The sequence below is a fragment of the Cydia strobilella genome, chromosome 16, assembly GCF_947568885.1.
Source record: "Cydia strobilella chromosome 16, ilCydStro3.1, whole genome shotgun sequence".
Lineage (NCBI taxonomy): Eukaryota > Metazoa > Arthropoda > Insecta > Lepidoptera > Tortricidae > Cydia > Cydia strobilella.
The window spans coordinates 15,482,481-15,504,776 of NC_086056.1; the positions used below are offsets into that span (position 1 = coordinate 15,482,481).

General features: G+C 48.3%; 1 protein-coding gene across 1 annotated transcript in view; it reads left to right on the forward strand.

Moving 5' to 3' along the window:
* LOC134748147 (bromodomain adjacent to zinc finger domain protein 1A) overlaps positions 1–21,795 on the forward strand; it is a 33,268-nt gene extending 11,473 nt beyond the window's left edge. Inside the window, exons 10-26 of the mRNA XM_063682854.1 lie at positions 1,251–1,375; positions 1,569–1,803; positions 1,921–2,043; positions 3,853–4,031; positions 4,250–4,435; positions 5,053–5,214; positions 7,035–7,167; positions 7,372–7,557; positions 8,023–8,297; positions 10,186–10,298; positions 10,504–10,719; positions 16,776–16,858; positions 17,959–18,082; positions 18,527–18,594; positions 19,030–19,166; positions 19,781–19,944; positions 21,160–21,795. Coding sequence (XP_063538924.1) covers positions 1,251–1,375; positions 1,569–1,803; positions 1,921–2,043; positions 3,853–4,031; positions 4,250–4,435; positions 5,053–5,214; positions 7,035–7,167; positions 7,372–7,557; positions 8,023–8,297; positions 10,186–10,298; positions 10,504–10,719; positions 16,776–16,858; positions 17,959–18,082; positions 18,527–18,594; positions 19,030–19,166; positions 19,781–19,944; positions 21,160–21,298 — 2,648 coding nt within the window. The 3' untranslated portion in view covers positions 21,299–21,795. The remainder of the gene's footprint in view (positions 1–1,250; positions 1,376–1,568; positions 1,804–1,920; positions 2,044–3,852; positions 4,032–4,249; positions 4,436–5,052; positions 5,215–7,034; positions 7,168–7,371; positions 7,558–8,022; positions 8,298–10,185; positions 10,299–10,503; positions 10,720–16,775; positions 16,859–17,958; positions 18,083–18,526; positions 18,595–19,029; positions 19,167–19,780; positions 19,945–21,159) is intronic.
* The last annotated feature ends 501 nt before the right edge of the window (positions 21,796–22,296 follow it).

Below are 22,296 nucleotides of genomic sequence, written 5' to 3' on the forward strand. Positions count from 1 at the left end.
ATGTGGCTGACATGTCGCTAGGTTAGTACATACACCTGCTACCACCAGCGCGGCGGCTACAGCAGCCACGACGACGCCGGCCTGCGCCTCCGTCTGCAGCACCCCGACATACTCCGCACCATGCTCACCAAACATGTGGCTGACATGTCGCTAGGTTAGTACATACACCTGCTACCACCAGCGCGGCGGCTACAGCAGCCACGACGACGCCGGCCTGCGCCTCCGTCTGCAGCACCCCGACATACTCCGCACCATGCTCACCAAACATGTGGCTGACATGTCGCTAGGTTAGTACATACACCTGCTACCACCAGCGCGGCGGCTACAGCAGCCACGACGACGCCGGCCTGCGCCTCCGTCTGCAGCACCCCGACATACTCCGCACCATGCTCACCAAACATGTGGCTGACATGTCGCTAGGTTAGTACATACACCTGCTACCACCAGCCAGGCTTCACCAGTTTAGAAAAATATCTACTGTTATCCTTGACCCAACCCGGGGCCCATGAGCCAGGCCCCAGGGTCATGACCCCCTTTCCCCCTGGATCCGCCCATCGTGGGAAGCTGTCTGCGTTCTGTGCAGACGCGCCCGATACCGGCCGCGCGTGCATTAGCCTCGAGCGAGGCACGCTGAATTCTTCTGTGTAGGTAGACCCCTCTGTACGACACATCTAATCTACATATTACCAGGGGTGCGAAACTCCTCGCTTCGGGCAAACTCAGCTCCGTTCGGCTCAGCATTGCTCCGAGCTATTATTAGGGTTGGCACAACTTGAAGTCCCTTTGCGTGCACGATCACAGATAATAACTTGAATTTTGACAACCCTAAATAGCTGAAAGGGATAGTGCCATATATTAGAAAGGGATAGCATGATTCGACCCTGAACCGCTGAAACTTCGATTTTGTAGGAAGTTTCCTTTCTGTACGGTACTATTATTATTTTTTATTTACTATTATTTAATTTGTGATATTACTGGAGTCAAAGGTATTTGGACCTTTTATACAGTGGTTACATTCCATTTTTAAGGTTCCGTACCCAAAGGGTATTAATGGGGCCCTATTACTAAGACTCTACTGTCCGTCTGTCTGTCATCAGGCTGTGGTCGAGTCCGACTCGCACTCGTCCGGTTTTTTTAAACCAAGTTCTGCGAGCAATTTACCATGCCCACTGCCACAATTCGGCCGTAGTTTGCCGTTCCTGTTCCTAATGATTCTTATAGTTTTCTTATTAAAACTATTTATTTCACAGGCGACAAATTCCTGATCCTGCAGTGTCTCATGAACCAGATAATCAGCTACGCGACGGTGCGGGACATCATCGAGGAAAAACTGGACGAGATGCGCAACACTAAGCAGGCTCTTAGGTCGTCCCATGTATGTATGATTTTGTTGTTTTTTTTTTATATTTTTCAGGCAAAATATAGCGTTTTGTGTAAATTAGTTGAACTATCCGTGCGAAGCCAGGGCGGGCCGTATTCATTAAAATCATAAAACCTCTGTAAAATTGTGTAGTGACATATTTAAAATTCGCAGATTAAATAACGTCATCCGACTTCATATTTCCCAGATAAACGAGCGTCGTCGCGAGGCCCAGCTCCTAGCGTCCCGCCAAGAACTGAAAAAAGAGTACGCAGCCAAAAAAGCAGAGGATAAACTCACCGGCGAAGCCGCCAAAGCTCACGACGAAGCCCTCAAGGCGGCCTTGGAGAAGATGAACAAGGAGGGGGAAGGAATCAAGGCGGAGTACGAGAAGAAAGTCAAGGAGTTGAAGGTGCAGCTGTTCGATTATACGTCTTACGTCGGTGAGTGTAGGGTTCAATTTGGAATGACTGGACAGTAAAGTTTGAAAAAGAAAAAGAACACATTTTCAAAAAATGAGCTTTATGGCTAAGCCCTTAAGAGTCGTTTTTGTTGTACAGGTTCGGACCGCGCGTTCCGCCGCTACTGGCTGAACCAGCACGTGGCCGGCCTGTTCGTGGAGAGCGGCGCCGAGAGCCGCGGCCAGTGTCGCGACAAGCTGCCCGACCTGCACCGGGAGCGAGGTCATTATAATTAGTATCATTTGCAGTAAAACAAATACTTCTGCACAACACGTATAATTTGATAAGCACTTCCGAAAGTTACTAAAAAAATCTACACATGGAATTTAAAAGATTAATATAACCAAAACAAATTGTTTTTCTGACGGTCCGCTTTCCGCACTGGCGTGAACTGGTGTACGTGCGAAAGATAACGGCGTATAAATTTAGCTGTAGAATGAAAGAAATGGATTAATGAGGTGGAGATTATGGACGATAATGGCTGTTTCAACGGGTGATAGGTACCTAAATTTATTGCCGAATATTAGTTTCGCCTGACAATTAGGGGCAATTAGAATTTTAAAAAAATGCCTTAAATAAATGCGGAATACGGATAACAGTGTCCTCCGTGGGTCTGCTAGTTCCTTTCCAAAGCAAACGTTCGGCCAACCGACGCTATCGAACCACGCAGTATGCGGGCTCGTCTCCTCCGTGGGTCTGATACCTGACCGCTGACTGATGGGGTCGACGACCATCCACTGCCGACTGCACGTCGGCGGCTGCGCCCTGTCGTTGATACGGCCACCACGCACCACCGGAGCACTGCTCCACGGTGGCCTTAAAAAAGGTCCTGTTGCAGGCAACTGCGGCCAACAAGGCCGCGGAACGACGGGAAGTAAAGCGCACTCGAAGTTGTTATTAGCAACCTCAGAAGAAAACGTTCCTCTAGATTAAAAGGTTAACTTTGGCAAAAAAAAACAGGAAAAAATCTAATATATCACAAACAGATCTTTACACGTCAATCCCAAAATCCATCTGAAGTACTCCGAAGAAAACAAATTTCTCTTTCCGAATCAGAATTGAAATTCAAAATTCAACGCAATTGTAACCTGCCAATATCGAAAATATCACCGTCCAAAAAAGGTTCCATGTGTTTCTTTAAACCGCCATCTAACCGTAATTGCGTGAATCAATTCACACTATACGACACGACTAAACAAACAAGCAAACTAGACATGACTGACAAGCAAGTAGTTTCCAAAACAAAACGACAGATGTAGCGTCATGCTACACATTGTGGCTTCATTTCCATCACATAAGGGTCCTATAATACAAGTCCAATTCCTTCACACGTGGGCGTCAGGGGTAACGAGGTAGCAGACCCTTGCATCTGAGGCTCTACAGAACGGCATACCTCCCGATACGGTACCGCACTATACTGATCATGTTCCAAAAGTAAAAAAACAGAAATTGTGATAGAAACTTCGTTATTGCAGATGAAGCATAGGGACCCTTCTCTAATGGAAAACCGCAATTATATTGGCAACTATTCACCTTAATAATCGGTATCGACATGTCACATTTGTTACGTAACTTTGAAGTACCTATGGCTGTCGGCAGAAGAGTTGAAATGAAAAGTTACACCTGGCTAGCAGCTATGTTATTTGAATGCACAATATTTAAGCTAAATAAAATACCTTAACACATATGAAAAGTTGAACTACCTATAGTATTATTATATGTATAAATAAATAAATATTATAGCACATTCTTACACAGATTGACTAAGTCCCACGGATATCCTAAGGAGGCTTGTGTTATGGGTACTCAGGCAACGATATATATAATATATAAATACTTAAATACATAGAAAACACCCATGACTCAGGAACAAATATCTGTGCTCATCACACAAATAAATGCCCTTACCCGGAGTCGAACCCAGGACCATCGGCTTCACAGGCAGGGTCACTACCCACTAGGCCAAACCGGTCGTCATGTATGTATGTATTGCCTTATAGAGTGAAATTAAATTACAATTTTTTTATTCAGCGGGTAGCGACAAAGAGAATGAATCAGCAGCGAACTCCCGCGGCGGGTCACCGAAGAAGCCTCTCACCAACATCAACGGGCTCGCCAACAAGCTCAATGGACTAGAGGCTGGTGTAGCACAAGCACAAGAACTCATGCTGTGTACGGGTGATCCACCTACCTGTAACGTACATGGCAAGGTAAGAAACCTCTCACCAACATCAACGGGCTCGCCAACAAGCTCAACGGACTAGAGGCTGGTGTAGCACAAGTAAACTAAAAACCTATTGGTCCGGTACAATGTATTCAAGTCAAACTTTTTGGGAACAGAATACGAAAACATGGATCATAATTTATCTACCAAATTTGTAGTCTGCCAAACATACTGTACCTAATTAACTTTTGATTTTTTTTTCAGGACGAAAATCGGCCCTTCTGGTGGGTATACCACACTCAAGAACAAATCGAGGGCCTGATCCAGTCACTCAACAAGCGAGGTTTGAGAGAGAACGACTTAAGGCACAACCTTGAGTTGGACAAGGACAACATACTGGAGTACATACAGAAGTGTCCGCTGCATTTATTGAATCCAGCTGCTAAAGCGGTGAGCTACTATTTTATTTTATAAATTTTTGTACTTAAAATCTGCACTGTGTTATGTCTTTATGGTCTCAACTATGGATCACTGCCAAAGAAACTTTAATATTCATACTTAGCTATCTTTTAATTTCTGCCTGAACTTATTCTTTCCATTGACCAATAATATCCCGCAAAGAACTAGATTTTAACACGTTCACTGCTGTATGGGGTTGAAAGACCCCTTGCAAAGTGTGCTTAATGACGAGTTACACTTAGCTGCCGCCAAGGTGTTTACTCAAAATTTTTGTCTGATATTTCCAGCTTTCAGAAATGTTGCAAGTTATATACATTTGGTCCATTTTCCAGTTCGTAATAGGACTAAAATTTTGTACCTATACCTTTGTAACTTTGGTGACCAGACAGACTAATAAAACAATGCCATTGAATTTAATTCAATCCAATCGTCTTGAAGGGATAGAAGTTCAAAGATGTCAATTCAAACAAATCATCATTCCCTGGAGGTCACTACATACCTCCCTGTCGTTCGTCATTTCATCTTACACATGCTTTCTTTTCATAATCTAGTCCATCATCTACAATCTAAACAAATATGAAACTGTAAACTTGTTTTCTCTATTGCAGCCACCGCCAGTACTGTCGACGCGAATGCACAAATTCCAACCCTCCCTCAACGTACCAGACGACTGCACGCTCTCCGAAGCCCTAGAACTGTCTCTCAGGGATCATATCTTGGAGCTGGAGGAGAAGATCTTCCATGGCTGTCTAGGAGTGCTCAAAGTTAAGGTAACATGGCTGGTTCTATCCAAATGCAAGTGCTGACATCAATTAACTCTTTGACTGCCAAACACGTGAACTGACGCGCGTGGCTGGTTAAAATCCCAATATGCGGCCCGTTTTTAGAATCTGGTAAGTTAGACATCTCGGAGTTGGTAGGTAAGATTTGTTGATAAAAATCATGATTTTTATAAAAAAATCATAATAATCCGATAAATTTGATTTGAATCGGATTTATTTGATTAAAATCAGATTTTTTTGATTTTTTTCATTTTCTTGCTTTTTTTCATCGAAATAAACCCACACAGCATCTTTTTTTCTTCCAGACATCTTTTTGTTGTATTCACTCTTTCACTAGTCAATTACGAATGACCGGGCGAAAAGCGAAATGCGTCTCGTGTTTTAGTTTCAGGGAATCCTGGAACTGTTTCGGTACCATGCGTCTCGTATTATAGTTTCGGGGTTTCCCCGAAACTATTAGTCTATGACTCGGTTGCACATGTGTGCGTGCCGTAGTAGTCTGGGGAATTCCCTAAACAATTTTGGGCCGATTTGGTTGTAGTAAAAATTTAATGATTTAAATCATATCAACCCTGGTTAAAGCCAAGGGATCTATCTTCGGATGTGTGCGTGGATGTTGTGAGTGTTGCGTGTCGGATTATTGACAATAATTAACATTCATGTGTAGTGGGTAGTTTAAAAATGTGATGTCTATCCCAAACTTTTTCATTCACTTTTCGTCGAGTCTCTGTTTTGACATTTTGCTGAGACGTCAGTTAGCCGCGACCACGACCAGTGAAACCTGTGTCGAAACGTTGGTAAATAAAGTTAACAAAATAAAGTCGCGTTAGATCCGATGGTTGTTGTTGGTGTTGTGTTGGTTGTTGTTGTTGTTGTTGGATGTTCGTTAAAATCCCAGTAGACGGCATATTCTCAGTCTGTTATCTTTATCTTGCGGTTAGATAAGATGTTTCAGCCGTTTGTTGGAGCGGATGTGGCTCACAGTGGTGCTAAGGCTGATCATTAAGAATTTTGCCGCTCATCTATTTCGGCCTTCATCTTAAAGAGGCCGGTGTCGATTTTAGTCGCAAAAATGTAAAATTGATAGATTTAGTCGGTGAAATTGTACACCTTTTGATACCTAATTAAAATAACAAGTACTGGTTTCTATTAGCACGTCTTCTTATCTTACCTTTTATCATATCAATTTTTTGAAAACAGACTAAATTAGTAATGTTTGCTTTTCTGATGGACGTTTAGGTAAACGCGCGTAAAGCATTGACTTTGTCGCTCTTATTTGTAAATTTCGTAAAGTTTGGACTGCTAAACATGGTAATTTTGTATTGTACACATATTCTGTACTTGACGTTTATCAGACTACATTTTTATTATTATGACTTTGAAGTAGTGTAAATGAAAGTTAGACAAAATCAATTTTCTCCAGAAATTACTTCAAAACAAGTGACAATATCTCTGAAAATCGACTTAATTTCAACGTAATTTTGATACTTAAATAATCTACAACATCTGCTGAAACTATTCTTATACATCAATTTGTATAAATTACCACCATAATTTTTTTATGAATTTTTAAAAACTGCCTCTTCTTTTCATATTTTACCGGTGACGCACGCTCGCGACCTCATTATTAAAAGGCAAGATGAGAAGACGTGCTAATAGAAACCAATACTTGTTATTTAGATATTACGTAACAAAACGTGTATAATTTCAACGACTAAATCTATCAATTTAAAATTTTTGCTCCAAAATCGACTACGGCCTCTTAATTTTTAAGTCAAATCCTTTAACGTGTTATTTGTGTTATCCAGGACCGCGAAGCGTGGCGCGGAACGATCATGGTGCGAGGATACGACAAGCAGGCCGACTATCTTTCGTGGGGACCCGCACGACGGTACAGGGACGACTACCACATGCCCGGCGGCGTCACGGCGGTGCCCACAGGTAAACTTACGAATACTTATAATAGATCAATCTCGTGAATGAGAAAAAAATTGTCCGATGTTTTATTCGCTAAATTTTCATTTAACCGAACGCTTTTTTGGACGATTGTTAACCGATTGTCTTTAATTTGCATTATTTTTCTTGAGCACCAGTAACTCCTAGTGCAAACGATATTTTCACGCTGATTCCAATAAAACTTTCCAGACAACAAAACCGACATAGCAACCATACCGGAGAACAAATATCGGGACCCCGGGCACTGCCTGGAGCCGCGGCCCAACGGCATCAAGGCGGAGCCCGGCGTCGCCAGCGCAGCCCCCCGGGGGCTGGCCGGCGCGCTGCTGCAGGTGGAGCAGGCCATACACCACAAATATATCAAGAGACCGCTGGGTCAGTGTTGTTCTTACTCTTCCTCACATACTACCACCGTGCACACGGCATCAAGGCGGAGCCCGGCGTCGCCAGCGCAGCCCCCCGGGGGCTGGCCGGCGCGCTGCTGCAGGTGGAGCAGGCCATACACCACAAATATATCAAGAGACCGCTGGGTCAGTGTTGTTCTTACTCTTCCTCACATACTACCACCGTGCACACTGTAAACTGACAATTTGTAAACCTTATTTATTTCAAACATAAAAGGTCACTAGTATCACACAGTGTTGCTTTTAATAAAATGAAAATACCCACCGTCGGGTCGCGACCCATAGTTTAGGAAATGCCGGTCTAGACTTTCAAAAAACATGTTTAGTTAATGCTTTGAAATCGGGAGTTGCGCATAAATGATTAACATATCTTGATGTTCATAATTTATGTTTAAAACCTGCTACATACTAATTAATTTAAATTATTATTCCTCAGGCCTTAGCGACAAGGAACGCAAAGAGCGCGAGGCCAAAAACAAGCCCCTCGACAACGACACTTTGGAGCGCTGGGAGGTCTCCCTCATGGAGTGCCGCAGCTTCGCCCAGATCGTCCTACACCTCTTCACTCTTGACTCCAGCATCACGTGGTCCGCTAGCATACTGAATGCGAGCTGCAGACTGTGCAGGAGGAAAACTGACCCGGACAATATGTTGCTATGTGATGGGTGTAATAAGGGACATCATCTGTATTGCTTGAAGCCTAAACTCACGGTGAGTGTTTCCTTCTTCATTCAAACCGTCCTCTATCTTCACTCTCGACTCTTGTATCGCGTGAGGATATTGAATGTGAGGTGCAGACTGTGTAGGAGGAAAACTGACCCGGATAATATGTTGCTGTGCTATGGGTGCAATAAGGGACATCATCTGTATTGCTTAAAGCCTAAACTTACGGTGAGTGTTTTTTTCTTCATTGAAACCGTCCTCTATCTTCACTCTCGACTCTTGTATCACGTGAGCATATTGAACGTGAGCTGCAGACTGTGCATGAGGAAAACTGACCCGGATAATATGTTGCTATGTGATGGGTGCAATAAGGGACATCATCTGTATAGCTTGAAGCCTAAACTTACGGTGTTTTTTTTCTTCATTCAAACCGTCCTCTCTCTTCACTCTCAACTCTTGTATCACGTGAGCATATTAAACGCGAGCTGCAGACTGTGCAGGAGGAAAACTGACCTGGATAATATGTTGCTATGTGATGGGTGCAATAAGGGACATCATCTGTATTGCTTGAAGCCTAAACTCACGGTGAGTGTTTTTTTCTTCATTTAAACTGTCCTCTATCTTCACTCTCGACTCTTGTATCACTTGAGCATATTGAATGTGAAGTGCAGACTGTGTAGGAGGAAAGCTGACCCGGATAATATGTTGCTGTGCGAGGGGTGCAATAAGGGACATCATCTGTATTGCTTGAAGCCTAAACTTACGGTGAGTGTTTTTTGCACAGAAAATTGTTAAAAAGTCACTCTAACTTTACTACATGGAAGCATAAAACATATATCACACTCGATGCAAGTGTGAGACCGCTTTACTGGAAGCTACCGACTCTGAAGGAGGCAATCGGAAACGGACACGAAATAAGATGAGAATAATTTTTAGACTTACTCTAGGCCACTAAGCTTTTGTAACTTTACAACTAAATAATGATTGATGAAATATTCCAGCTAAATGCAAAAATTTAAGCTAATATGAAATATCGAGTTAAAACAAGATTTTTCACTTCTCATGCTCGTAAAATTCGACTTTAAGTCGTGCGTAGACGACATAAAGTTGCTTATTATGTTCTAGAACATATAACTTAATGACTTAGCAATAAAGTCCAAAATCTGCCATACAAACTGCCGGCGCGCCCCGCGCCCCCGACCGGCCCGAGTACAATTTTCTTTAGTCTTGAATAAATACGGTAAAATAGCCTACAATATTGGATATTTTTGTATATTTTACTCACAATCGAAGTGAAAAGTAGAGTGTACAGATGTCCATTTTTATCCTCGACTATAAATTGCCTCGCGTGGCAATGGATCGCTTTATGCCCTTGTTGTACAATCTACTATTGTTTGAATTTCATGCTATCAGGCGAACCTAAACTTGACGCAGCGTAAGGTAACTAGTGTACTGTTTGTTTCCATTTTTGTTTGGATGATAGTTGGAGTAACTATATAAATCAGTAGATAGATATAACGATCGGCATGTCATCTGTCTTGAAATATTTAACAGTTTTAATTTTGTTTATTTTGCTGATGTTGTTTTGAAATAGGTAGTTAAATATTTAATATTTTTTATCAGTTTATTTAATATTTATTTGCCTGATTTTATATTAGCATTAGAGTGAATTTATGATTTAATCGCGCAAATTAAACATAAGCATTGACATATTTAAAACGAGTTACTCTTTAGGTCAAATATCGCTAGTTCTTTCAATTTACAGATTTTGTGACAGATAAGGTTCCTATTGACGAATTTTTAATAACGTTTAAATATTTCTAGTTATATTCGACCTTATCTGAGTGGTCCATTTTAAATGTTTCAATATATCTAATGATAATCTTCGTTAAAATATTTGTCACTTAATAAGTTATGAACATGTTTTTGTTGACAGAAAGTACCCGAGGACGATTGGTTCTGCGAGCAATGTAGGCCGAAGGAGCGGACGCCGCGCAAACGGAGGAAAATCATCGAGGAACCTATCAACGACGACAGTGACAGTAAAAGGTGCGACTTTTTGTCGTGCGTTGCTAACTTTGTCTTATTTTTTTATTATTGTAAATATTATGCTAAAACTGATTCCAAATTTTAAATTCATTCAAATGTTGAATACTATGATACTTACAATTTGCAACAGTGATATCGAGGTTCGGTTACCATATTAAGGCTATGTTTAATTGTGGCGATGTTTGATATTTATTTATCTTTATAGCGAGGAGTCGGAGGAGGAGTTGGACCTCGGGCTATGCGGCGCGTGCGGCAGCGGCGGCGAGCTGGCGGCCGTGTGTCGCACGTGCGAGACGCGCTACCACGCCGAGTGTGTCGCCGCGCCGCCCTCGCGGCAGGCCAAGCGGTGGGTCTGCCAGGCTTGCCAGGCCCCGCCCTCCGCCCAGCCGAACAACTCGAGACATAGAGGTGAGGGTCCTCGGTCTGTGTCGCACGTGCGAGACGCGCTACCACGCCGAGTGTGTCGCCGCGCCGCCCTCGCGGCAGGCCAAGCGGTGGGTCTGCCAGGCTTGCCAGGCCCCGCCCTCCGCCCAGCCGAACAACTCGAGACATAGAGGTGAGGGTCCTCGGTCTGTGTCGCACGTGCGAGACGCGCTACCACGCCGAGTGTGTCGCCGCGCCGCCCTCGCGGCAGGCCAAGCGGTGGGTCTGCCAGGCTTGCCAGGCCCCGCCCTCCGCCCAGCCGAACAACTCGAGACATAGAGGTGAGGGTCCTCGGTCTGTGTCGCACGTGCGAGACGCGCTACCACGCCGAGTGTGTCGCCGCGCCGCCCTCGCGGCAGGCCAAGCGGTGGGTCTGCCAGGCTTGCCAGGCCCCGCCCTCCGCCCAGCCGAACAACTCGAGACATAGAGGTGAGGGTCCTCGGTCTGTGTCGCACGTGCGAGACGCGCTACCACGCCGAGTGTGTCGCCGCGCCGCCCTCGCGGCAGGCCAAGCGGTGGGTCTGCCAGGCTTGCCAGGCCCCGCCCTCCGCCCAGCCGAACAACTCGAGACATAGAGGTGAGGGTCCTCGGTCTGTGTCGCACGTGCGAGACGCGCTACCACGCCGAGTGTGTCGCCGCGCCGCCCTCGCGGCAGGCCAAGCGGTGGGTCTGCCAGGCTTGCCAGGCCCCGCCCTCCGCCCAGCCGAACAACTCGAGACATAGAGGTGAGGGTCCTCGGTCTGTGTCGCACGTGCGAGACGCGCTACCACGCCGAGTGTGTCGCCGCGCCGCCCTCGCGGCAGGCCAAGCGGTGGGTCTGCCAGGCTTGCCAGGCCCCGCCCTCCGCCCAGCCGAACAACTCGAGACATAGAGGTGAGGGTCCTCGGTCTGTGTCGCACGTGCGAGACGCGCTACCACGCCGAGTGTGTCGCCGCGCCGCCCTCGCGGCAGGCCAAGCGGTGGGTCTGCCAGGCTTGCCAGGCCCCGCCCTCCGCCCAGCCGAACAACTCGAGACATAGAGGTGAGGGTCCTCGGTCTGTGTCGCACGTGCGAGACGCGCTACCACGCCGAGTGTGTCGCCGCGCCGCCCTCGCGGCAGGCCAAGCGGTGGGTCTGCCAGGCTTGCCAGGCCCCGCCCTCCGCCCAGCCGAACAACTCGAGACATAGAGGTGAGGGTCCTCGGTCTGTGTCGCACGTGCGAGACGCGCTACCACGCCGAGTGTGTCGCCGCGCCGCCCTCGCGGCAGGCCAAGCGGTGGGTCTGCCAGGCTTGCCAGGCCCCGCCCTCCGCCCAGCCGAACAACTCGAGACATAGAGGTGAGGGTCCTCGGTCTGTGTCGCACGTGCGAGACGCGCTACCACGCCGAGTGTGTCGCCGCGCCGCCCTCGCGGCAGGCCAAGCGGTGGGTCTGCCAGGCTTGCCAGGCCCCGCCCTCCGCCCAGCCGAACAACTCGAGACATAGAGGTGAGGGTCCTCGGTCTGTGTCGCACGTGCGAGACGCGCTACCACGCCGAGTGTGTCGCCGCGCCGCCCTCGCGGCAGGCCAAGCGGTGGGTCTGCCAGGCTTGCCAGGCCCCGCCCTCCGCCCAGCCGAACAACTCGAGACATAGAGGTGAGGGTCCTCGGTCTGTGTCGCACGTGCGAGACGCGCTACCACGCCGAGTGTGTCGCCGCGCCGCCCTCGCGGCAGGCCAAGCGGTGGGTCTGCCAGGCTTGCCAGGCCCCGCCCTCCGCCCAGCCGAACAACTCGAGACATAGAGGTGAGGGTCCTCGGTCTGTGTCGCACGTGCGAGACGCGCTACCACGCCGAGTGTGTCGCCGCGCCGCCCTCGCGGCAGGCCAAGCGGTGGGTCTGCCAGGCTTGCCAGGCCCCGCCCTCCGCCCAGCCGAACAACTCGAGACATAGAGGTGAGGGTCCTCGGTCTCTGTCGCACGTGCGAGACGCGCTACCACGCCGAGTGTGTCGCCGCGCCGCCCTCGCGGCAGGCCAAGCGGTGGGTCTGCCAGGCTTGCCAGGCCCCGCCCTCCGCCCAGCCGAACAACTCGAGACATAGAGGTGAGGGTCCTCGGTCTGTGTCGCACGTGCGAGACGCGCTACCACGCCGAGTGTGTCGCCGCGCCGCCCTCGCGGCAGGCCAAGCGGTGGGTCTGCCAGGCTTGCCAGGCCCCGCCCTCCGCCCAGCCTAACAACTCGAGACATAGAGGTGAGGGTCCTCGGTCTGTGTCGCACGTGCGAGACGCGCTACCACGCCGAGTGTGTCGCCGCGCCGCCCTCGCGGCAGGCCAAGCGGTGGGTCTGCCAGGCTTGCCAGGCCCCGCCCTCCGCCCAGCCGAACAACTCGAGACATAGAGGTGAGGGTCCTCGGTCTGTGTCGCACGTGCGAGACGCGCTACCACGCCGAGTGTGTCGCCGCGCCGCCCTCGCGGCAGGCCAAGCGGTGGGTCTGCCAGGCTTGCCAGGCCCCGCCCTCCGCCCAGCCGAACAACTCGAGACATAGAGGTGAGGGTCCTCGGTCTGTGTCGCACGTGCGAGACGCGCTACCACGCCGAGTGTGTCGCCGCGCCGCCCTCGCGGCAGGCCAAGCGGTGGGTCTGCCAGGCTTGCCAGGCCCCGCCCTCCGCCCAGCCGAACAACTCGAGACAGAGGTGAGGGTCCTCGGTCTGTGTCGCACGTGCGAGACGCGCTACCACGCCGAGTGTGTCGCCGCGCCGCCCTCGCGGCAGGCCAAGCGGTGGGTCTGCCAGGCTTGCCAGGCCCCGCCCTCCGCCCAGCCGAACAACTCGAGACATAGAGGTGAGGGTCCTCGGTCTGTGTCGCACGTGCGAGACGCGCTACCACGCCGAGTGTGTCGCCGCGCCGCCCTCGCGGCAGGCCAAGCGGTGGGTCTGCCAGGCTTGCCAGGCCCCGCCCTCCGCCCAGCCGAACAACTCGAGACATAGAGGTGAGGGTCCTCGGTCTCTGTCGCACGTGCGAGACGCGCTACCACGCCGAGTGTGTCGCCGCGCCGCCCTCGCGGCAGGCCAAGCGGTGGGTCTGCCAGGCTTGCCAGGCCCCGCCCTCCGCCCAGCCGAACAACTCGAGACATAGAGGTGAGGGTCCTCGGTCTGTGTCGCACGTGCGAGACGCGCTACCACGCCGAGTGTGTCGCCGCGCCGCCCTCGCGGCAGGCCAAGCGGTGGGTCTGCCAGGCTTGCCAGGCCCCGCCCTCCGCCCAGCCTAACAACTCGAGACATAGAGGTGAGGGTCCTCGGTCTGTGTCGCACGTGCGAGACGCGCTACCACGCCGAGTGTGTCGCCGCGCCGCCCTCGCGGCAGGCCAAGCGGTGGGTCTGCCAGGCTTGCCAGGCCCCGCCCTCCGCCCAGCCGAACAACTCGAGACATAGAGGTGAGGGTCCTCGGTCTGTGTCGCACGTGCGAGACGCGCTACCACGCCGAGTGTGTCGCCGCGCCGCCCTCGCGGCAGGCCAAGCGGTGGGTCTGCCAGGCTTGCCAGGCCCCGCCCTCCGCCCAGCCGAACAACTCGAGACATAGAGGTGAGGGTCCTCGGTCTGTGTCGCACGTGCGAGACGCGCTACCACGCCGAGTGTGTCGCCGCGCCGCCCTCGCGGCAGGCCAAGCGGTGGGTCTGCCAGGCTTGCCAGGCCCCGCCCTCCGCCCAGCCTAACAACTCGAGACATAGAGGTGAGGGTCCTCGGTCTGTGTCGCACGTGCGAGACGCGCTACCACGCCGAGTGTGTCGCCGCGCCGCCCTCGCGGCAGGCCAAGCGGTGGGTCTGCCAGGCTTGCCAGGCCCCGCCCTCCGCCCAGCCGAACAACTCGAGACATAGAGGTGAGGGTCCTCGGTCTGTGTCGCACGTGCGAGACGCGCTACCACGCCGAGTGTGTCGCCGCGCCGCCCTCGCGGCAGGCCAAGCGGTGGGTCTGCCAGGCTTGCCAGGCCCCGCCCTCCGCCCAGCCGAACAACTCGAGACAGAGGTGAGGGTCCTCGGTCTGTGTCGCACGTGCGAGACGCGCTACCACGCCGAGTGTGTCGCCGCGCCGCCCTCGCGGCAGGCCAAGCGGTGGGTCTGCCAGGCTTGCCAGGCCCCGCCCTCCGCCCAGCCGAACAACTCGAGACATAGAGGTGAGGGTCCTCGGTCTGTGTCGCACGTGCGAGACGCGCTACCACGCCGAGTGTGTCGCCGCGCCGCCCTCGCGGCAGGCCAAGCGGTGGGTCTGCCAGGCTTGCCAGGCCCCGCCCTCCGCCCAGCCGAATAACTCGAGACATAGAGGTGAGGGTCCTCGGTCTGTGTCGCACGTGCGAGACGCGCTACCACGCCGAGTGTGTCGCCGCGCCGCCCTCGCGGCAGGCCAAGCGGTGGGTCTGCCAGGCTTGCCAGGCCCCGCCCTCCGCCCAGCCGAACAACTCGAGACATAGAGGTGAGGGTCCTCGGTCTGTGTCGCACGTGCGAGACGCGCTACCACGCCGAGTGTGTCGCCGCGCCGCCCTCGCGGCAGGCCAAGCGGTGGGTCTGCCAGGCTTGCCAGGCCCCGCCCTCCGCCCAGCCGAACAACTCGAGACATAGAGGTGAGGGTCCTCGGTCTGTGTCGCACGTGCGAGACGCGCTACCACGCCGAGTGTGTCGCCGCGCCGCCCTCGCGGCAGGCCAAGCGGTGGGTCTGCCAGGCTTGCCAGGCCCCGCCCTCCGCCCAGCCGAACAACTCGAGACATAGAGGTGAGGGTCCTCGGTCTGTGTCGCACGTGCGAGACGCGCTACCACGCCGAGTGTGTCGCCGCGCCGCCCTCGCGGCAGGCCAAGCGGTGGGTCTGCCAGGCTTGCCAGGCCCCGCCCTCCGCCCAGCCGAAAAACTCGAGACATAGAGGTGAGGGTCCTCGGTCTGTGTCGCACGTGCGAGACGCGCTACCACGCCGAGTGTGTCGCCGCGCCGCCCTCGCGGCAGGCCAAGCGGTGGGTCTGCCAGGCTTGCCAGGCCCCGCCCTCCGCCCAGCCGAACAACTCGAGACATAGAGGTGAGGGTTTCATTGCCGTAAAAAAACAGACTTTACTCAGCAAAAGTCGATCGCTAGTAAGAGTGATATAAATGAGTGAGTCTGCGATTTAACATATTTTTTCGGCACTTGTAAATAAAAAAAAGGCTAATTTTCAAACATGTGTGAAATGAATAAAAATATTATGGTAAAAGCATACCTCATTTTGAGGACGTCCGCTAGCTGGCGCGGTTGCGCGGAGCGGGTGAACGAGTTAGCGAAAAATAGTATGAGCGTCCGGCAGACCTTGTCGGCGATGGCGGGATAGCTCCTTTTTGAGAGACTGGCCAGATGTAGCATGTAGCTCAAAACCGGGAGGAGTGGAAGAAGAGAGGGGAAGCGTTTGGCCAGCAGTGGGACACAATAGGCTCGTAATAATAATAATAGTATGACCGTTGCTGACTGGCGCGGACGCGTGCGACGGATTTTACCTACAATGGCCCCCGCATGCGGGCGCCCGCGAGGTGCACCCGCGCTAGCTAGCGGGCGCCCTGAAACATCGTGTGATTTTTTATTGCTTAGTAATACCGCTTTACATGTTTGGGTTAATAATATTTACTGCGATGAAGGTTGTATTGTTTATTAATTCCATGCCGGCTACTTAATTGTATCCACGACTTGCCGCCATCCTTGATTTCATCAGTGATTAGAAACTTTCAATCGTATTTTAGAAGTTTCAAAAAAATCTCACATAATGCAGCTTTACAATTGAAAATTATGTTTGTAATTTAAAGGACTTAAAACAATTTAAACGTTGCGTCGTCTGTCATCCATTAAATATGGTTATTTTAATATTTATCCCCGTATTCATCAAAGTTAGCAAACCTGTGTTTAATTTTCTCCATTTCTTACGATGTGCTCGTCAAAAGGACAAATAAGGATAAACGATTATCAAGAGCTTATTATTTATGAATAATACCATTAGAATAAGAACAAGATTTAACCAAACGTGTTAGACCTAAGTTGTTACGACACGCTCAGTTGATGAAAGCTAACGCATTGATCGTTTCAAGAGCCGTCCAGCCGGCGCTGCGCCGCGGCCGCGCTCGACAATATCCACAACTACACGCGCGCGCTGCACGCGCACGCCCGCCGCACCAGCGAGGGTTGGTTGTTCCCACCTACTCGTACATAAACATGCTCATCTCATTGTAGCTTGCGAACGTGGGGTAAACCTACATGTCGGCACCGAAATTACCAAATTATAATGTTCCATTTCTCTCGTATTTATACTCTGGCGACGAGTGCTTTCGAACAAAAAGTTTTTGGGTTCGGTTCACCGGTTACGACAGAATAAGTAATCTACGCATTTTATAATTGATGGGATTTTTGAAATCTTTGACTTATTCTTTCTGTAATTAATTACCGCTTTTATTTGTGAAGTCGCAAATATGACGTCGCTACAGTGGTATGGAGTTCAGCTTTGAAATATCAAAAACGCGTTTCGAGGAAACGATTTTGTTTAACACCTTTTTCAAAAACCCAACGGAATAGAATGACTTTGGAAAGGCGGTAAACTGTTTTGATTTTTAACGCATTCAAGAGTATTTCGGGTGCCAATGAAATGGTGTTTTACCCTACTTACCTATTGCGCTTCCTCCGAAAGATGGTCATTGGTCATTCACGATCTCCCATATCGTCCATCTTTATTTGGTCATTGGTGTTATGTTCTTTGATTTGCATTTAGCATCATACTTTATCCTTTATAAACTTTGGTTGTTTGATGTTTCATTAACAGATAACATATTCCATGATGTAATTTCCCTCACGCATTTGCTTCAATTTCTAACAAGACTTTCTCTTTATTTGGTTCGATATAAGTGTAAAGGGCTTTAATATTGCTCTTTTAAGTACTTCTGCTAATATTATAAGGCCTATTTCTCCGTCAAAAGTCAAAGGCTCTTGTTCTTCTAATCTAAACCCTTAATTTGACATAGATACTTAAAGCATGAACTATAAAATCTTATAAAACTAACATCGGATATGATATTACAGCTTTTTAAATCAAGCTAATCAATAATTTAATAAACAAAAAATCTAAAGGACCGATCACACGGAAACTACGTACCTTATACAGAGTGACGTGTATAACGCGTTAAGTTTTGCTGCGTAAACGGTGCGTCAACATATTTGTGTGGCGGTGTGACCGATCCTTAAAGCAATATTTAAATTATACAAAAATGTATAATTCTTATGTGTATTGTAGATTCATACGACAGTGAAGACAACACATCGCTAATAGCACTTAAGAAGACGAGATCACGACAGAGCAAGGAGGCATCGCCTCTGGCCAATGGAAATACGCCCACTAATAATAGGAGATCTCGCAAGTAAGTACTCTACATGTTCTTTGGCAGGGCGTGGTCGCCATGTGAAGTCCATCTCTCAATTTGTAAGACTTATTTACAAATTCCTTATTTTTATACTTATATACATACTTATTTAGTAATTAGACCAAAAATACCGGCCAAGTGCGAGTCGTACACGAAGGGTTCCGTACCATTATCTATAAAAACGGCAAAAAAATCACGTTTGTCATATGAGAGCCCCCCCTTAAATATTTATTTTTATAACAGAATAACATCTGTGAAAATTTCAACTGTCTAGCTATCACGGTTCATGAAATACAGCCTGGTGACAGACGAACAGACAGACAGACAGCGAAGTAATAGGGTCCCGTTTTTACCCTTTGGGTACGGAACCCTAATTAAATATCTTATCAAATAGTACCGTCAAAAACTATATTTAAATGTTGTTTTTTTTTGTGATTGTAGATCGAAAGACGGTGTCAACACGAGCGCGAGCAAAAAGGTGAAAACGCCTCTTACGAATGGCGTTCACGGTAAGATTTTGTTCAAACCACCAAAAATGTAGTCATTTGATTAACATTAACGGGTTATAGAAGCATTTTGCTACTAAAATTAAAACAAATCCACAAGAAAATAGTCTTTTTTTGTTTGTTTTTATTACAAAATGAGTTGTTAAGTTTTTATAGTTTCATTGTATCAAAGAAACTTCTCAAAAGAAAACTAGTAAGAGGAATAAAACTATGAAAACGGATTATATCGCGTATATTGAATTTATAATACATCCCGACGTTTCGAACTCTTTACACGTCGGGATGTATTATAAATTCAATATACGCGATATAATCCGTTTTCATAGTTTTATTTCATGAGTAACTATCGCGGTAAACGAAGACAATATTAGTAAGAGGAAGATTGTAATTTATATTTTAAGTACCCTAAAATGGTTAAATATATTTATTAATCTGCAGAAGAAAAACAAGTAAACGGCAGAAAACGAAGCAATAAAGAAGCGTCACTTCATACGGAGGGCTTGGAGCAGCTTCTTAAAGAGGTCATGAAACACAAGGACTGCTGGCCGTTCTATGACCCCGTCGATACGGAAATGGTACGTTTATATCAACATAGAATAGAAAAAAAGTATTCAAACTGCTAAACGGCTTTCCCGCATAGACGCCGTGTGAACGTTGCCATACAAATTTTGCTGTCATTACGGTATTCGATAAAACCCCGTATACGGTATACGGGAAAAATTAACGCCGTGTGAACCTAGCCTAAAAATGCGTGCAGATCTGGCGAATCGCTATTCGTATACTACACATAACACACCGTATGAAATACACGCTACATGTTAGCAATCCTTTCGTAATTGGTTCGCGATTGGCTATTTAAAAAAATACTGCATTCGTTTTGGTTCAGTGGTTGATTGGTGGATTGAGTTGAGTGGTGTCTAGCTCAAATTTACTTGAGCAAACTTCGACTCTAAATTTTCTTTCTACTTAGTTTTATAAATGATTGTTTATTAGACATTGAGCCTATGGACGTGGATATCGTCGTATTAGTGAAATTTAAATGCTTCCGCGTTATCGTTATTGCGTTGATACACTCTGCAAAAGGAGGAATCCTAGACAAACTTTGCCTAGCTGTGGGACACTACAGACAACAAAACTATATAAGCACAGCTTGGCATGACTTAAAATTTAAATATAATATTCTTCACAGGTCCCCGACTACTTAGACGTCATTAAAACTCCCATGGACTTCACCACGATCAAGGAGAAACTGTCACGAGGCGAATACGCGACGGATGCGGCGCTGCTCGACGACGCCGCGCTCGTGTTCCTCAACTGTTATACTTATAACAAGGACACGCACCCTGTAGCCAAGTGAGTTGTGTTCTACTTTTATACTGTTACTAGCTTTTGCCAACGACTTCGTCTGCGTGGAGCATGTCTTACAAAAAAAAAAAAAAAACTATTGCCACACCTTAGGAAAATAATTTACAATTTATGAAATTTGTGATTTGGGTAACTTATTTTTTATCCAATTTGCTTTTTATCGATTCCCCATACAAACTTCTACCCCCCCCTTTTTCACCCTCTTAAAGGATGACTTCTGGGATAACAACTACCCTATGTCCTTCCGCGGGAATCAAACTATCTGTAGTGTTGGTGGTAGGGTTGCTGCGGTGGATCCTCCACCCAAAATAGCAGCCCGAACTTTGGACCCTGGAACGCGGAATACAGTCCGGCAACGTAATTTGTGAGCATCCCGGCAAGCGGCAGAAGAAAGAAAGCACCTAAAATGTAGCAGTGATGCCGTGGATGTTCACAATCAGAATCGGAGATTACAATTTATGAAGATGATGAAATAGTTTATATTTACCAAATTTCAACTAAATCGGTTCAGCGGTTTAAGGGTGAAGAGGTAACTGATAGATAGACACACTTTCGCATTTATAATATTAGTATAGATAGATGGTGCACACGGCGGATGTAGCTGGAGCAAGGCGAGGACAAGCGGCGCGAATAATATGTTCAAGCTGGATTTTATCTTATGGTTTTCGGGGGCCCTTACAGATACACTTCCACCCATCCCTAGGAAAGATCCGTCAACTACTCTAGCTTTTTCCACCATCTACATGTGCCGGATGATGGAGCTCATGGGTAGCGTTTTGAATTCCTTTGGTTCCAGATAGCCTGATCCAAAGTCCTTCATTCTTTGTCTGGCGAGGACGTGACATTCACACATCAGGTGTACTGTCTCTTCCTCTTCGACACACATACGACGGTGTTGTCAGCGTGTCCCATCTTGGCCAGGATTCCTTTGACCCCGTAATAGCTAGTAAACAAGCTGGATGCATCACTAACTCGTGCATGCTTTTGCATGGATCAGTAGACGTAGGCTTCTTATGCGAGTAATATGCGCATGTTTTTTGTATCAGCCCCCGCCTATACTCGCTTCAGTCTTGCAGATTACGCCTACTGCCGGACGGCCTGTTATGCAAGATAACCACCCATTGGCGTAACTATAACGCGTCCCATTAAAGAAAATGATTGAGCCTTAAATATCATTAACTTAATTATTTTATTTATTTTCAGAGCTGGCGTCCGCCTAGAGCAGTACATTCAGCGTCGCTGCGCCGACCTCTCCCTCCCTCCCCTCCCCGAGGCTCCCCTGGTGGAGGAGGCGCGGGGGGGCGGGGGCGGGGGCGGGGCTAAGAAGCCGCGGCTGAAGTGACCGCAGCCGCCGCCGCGCCTGCGCGACTACCTGTGCTACTAGGGCAACAGACGTGGGGCAGGTGTTTCTCTTTACATCCTATGGCCCCCTAGTACCTTGCACTGGTGTTTCATTTACCCCTGGTAGAGTGAAATGTCTCTCCTACTCATTTATTGGGGGCTCCTATGGTTAAACTATGTGCATTGCCTTCAACAGACAAAGGAATACTAAAATAATTAAATGAGTTAGTAGATATCGTGTCATAAGTTATGAAGTAACTAGATTGTCAAATGTTGACGCTTAAAATCACTAGTTATGTTTTAGATCTAAACCGTACAACACTAATCTACTTAAAGCCACAAAATGCCGTCACATTTTGCTTCAATTTACGCAGCGTAAACGCTTCTTAGTACGTTCCTTTGTACCGTACATTGGTTAAACCATATACAATGTTCGAATTTAAACTGTTGTGAGACGTACTAACATTAAATAATTTCACGGTTTAGACTCACTTGTTTTAGTCACTCGCGCGACATATTCACATGACATGTGTGTGTGCTTGAGAAAGGAGACCTAGGCTCTCCGAAACATGTCGCGCGAGTGACTAAAACGAGTATCTAAACCGTGAAATTTAATATACAATGTTTACAAAAACCGTGAAACACCAGCAACCAAAGTAACACTGTAATATAAAAAATAGTAATAGCATGATATTGCCAGTAGGATCAGAGAAACACCTAAAACCCTTTCAGTCTGTCCGCCCACCGAGGCTAGTGAGATTGTGATTGAACTACTTATAATATAGTGAATGGTGATCGGGACACGTCGTGTGAACAATCATTCAGTGCTAGTGATCAAACATCTGTCATACAGTCAGTTTGGAATTACCAGGATACAGTTAACTGAACAAGTTTAAACTATTGAATTGAAAAAATCCGTAAGGAGTTCGCTTAGGAGGTGCAAGCGCGCACTGCTTGCCCTTAGAGCTGGTCTAAGACGCCTAGTCTTACTAAGATGGC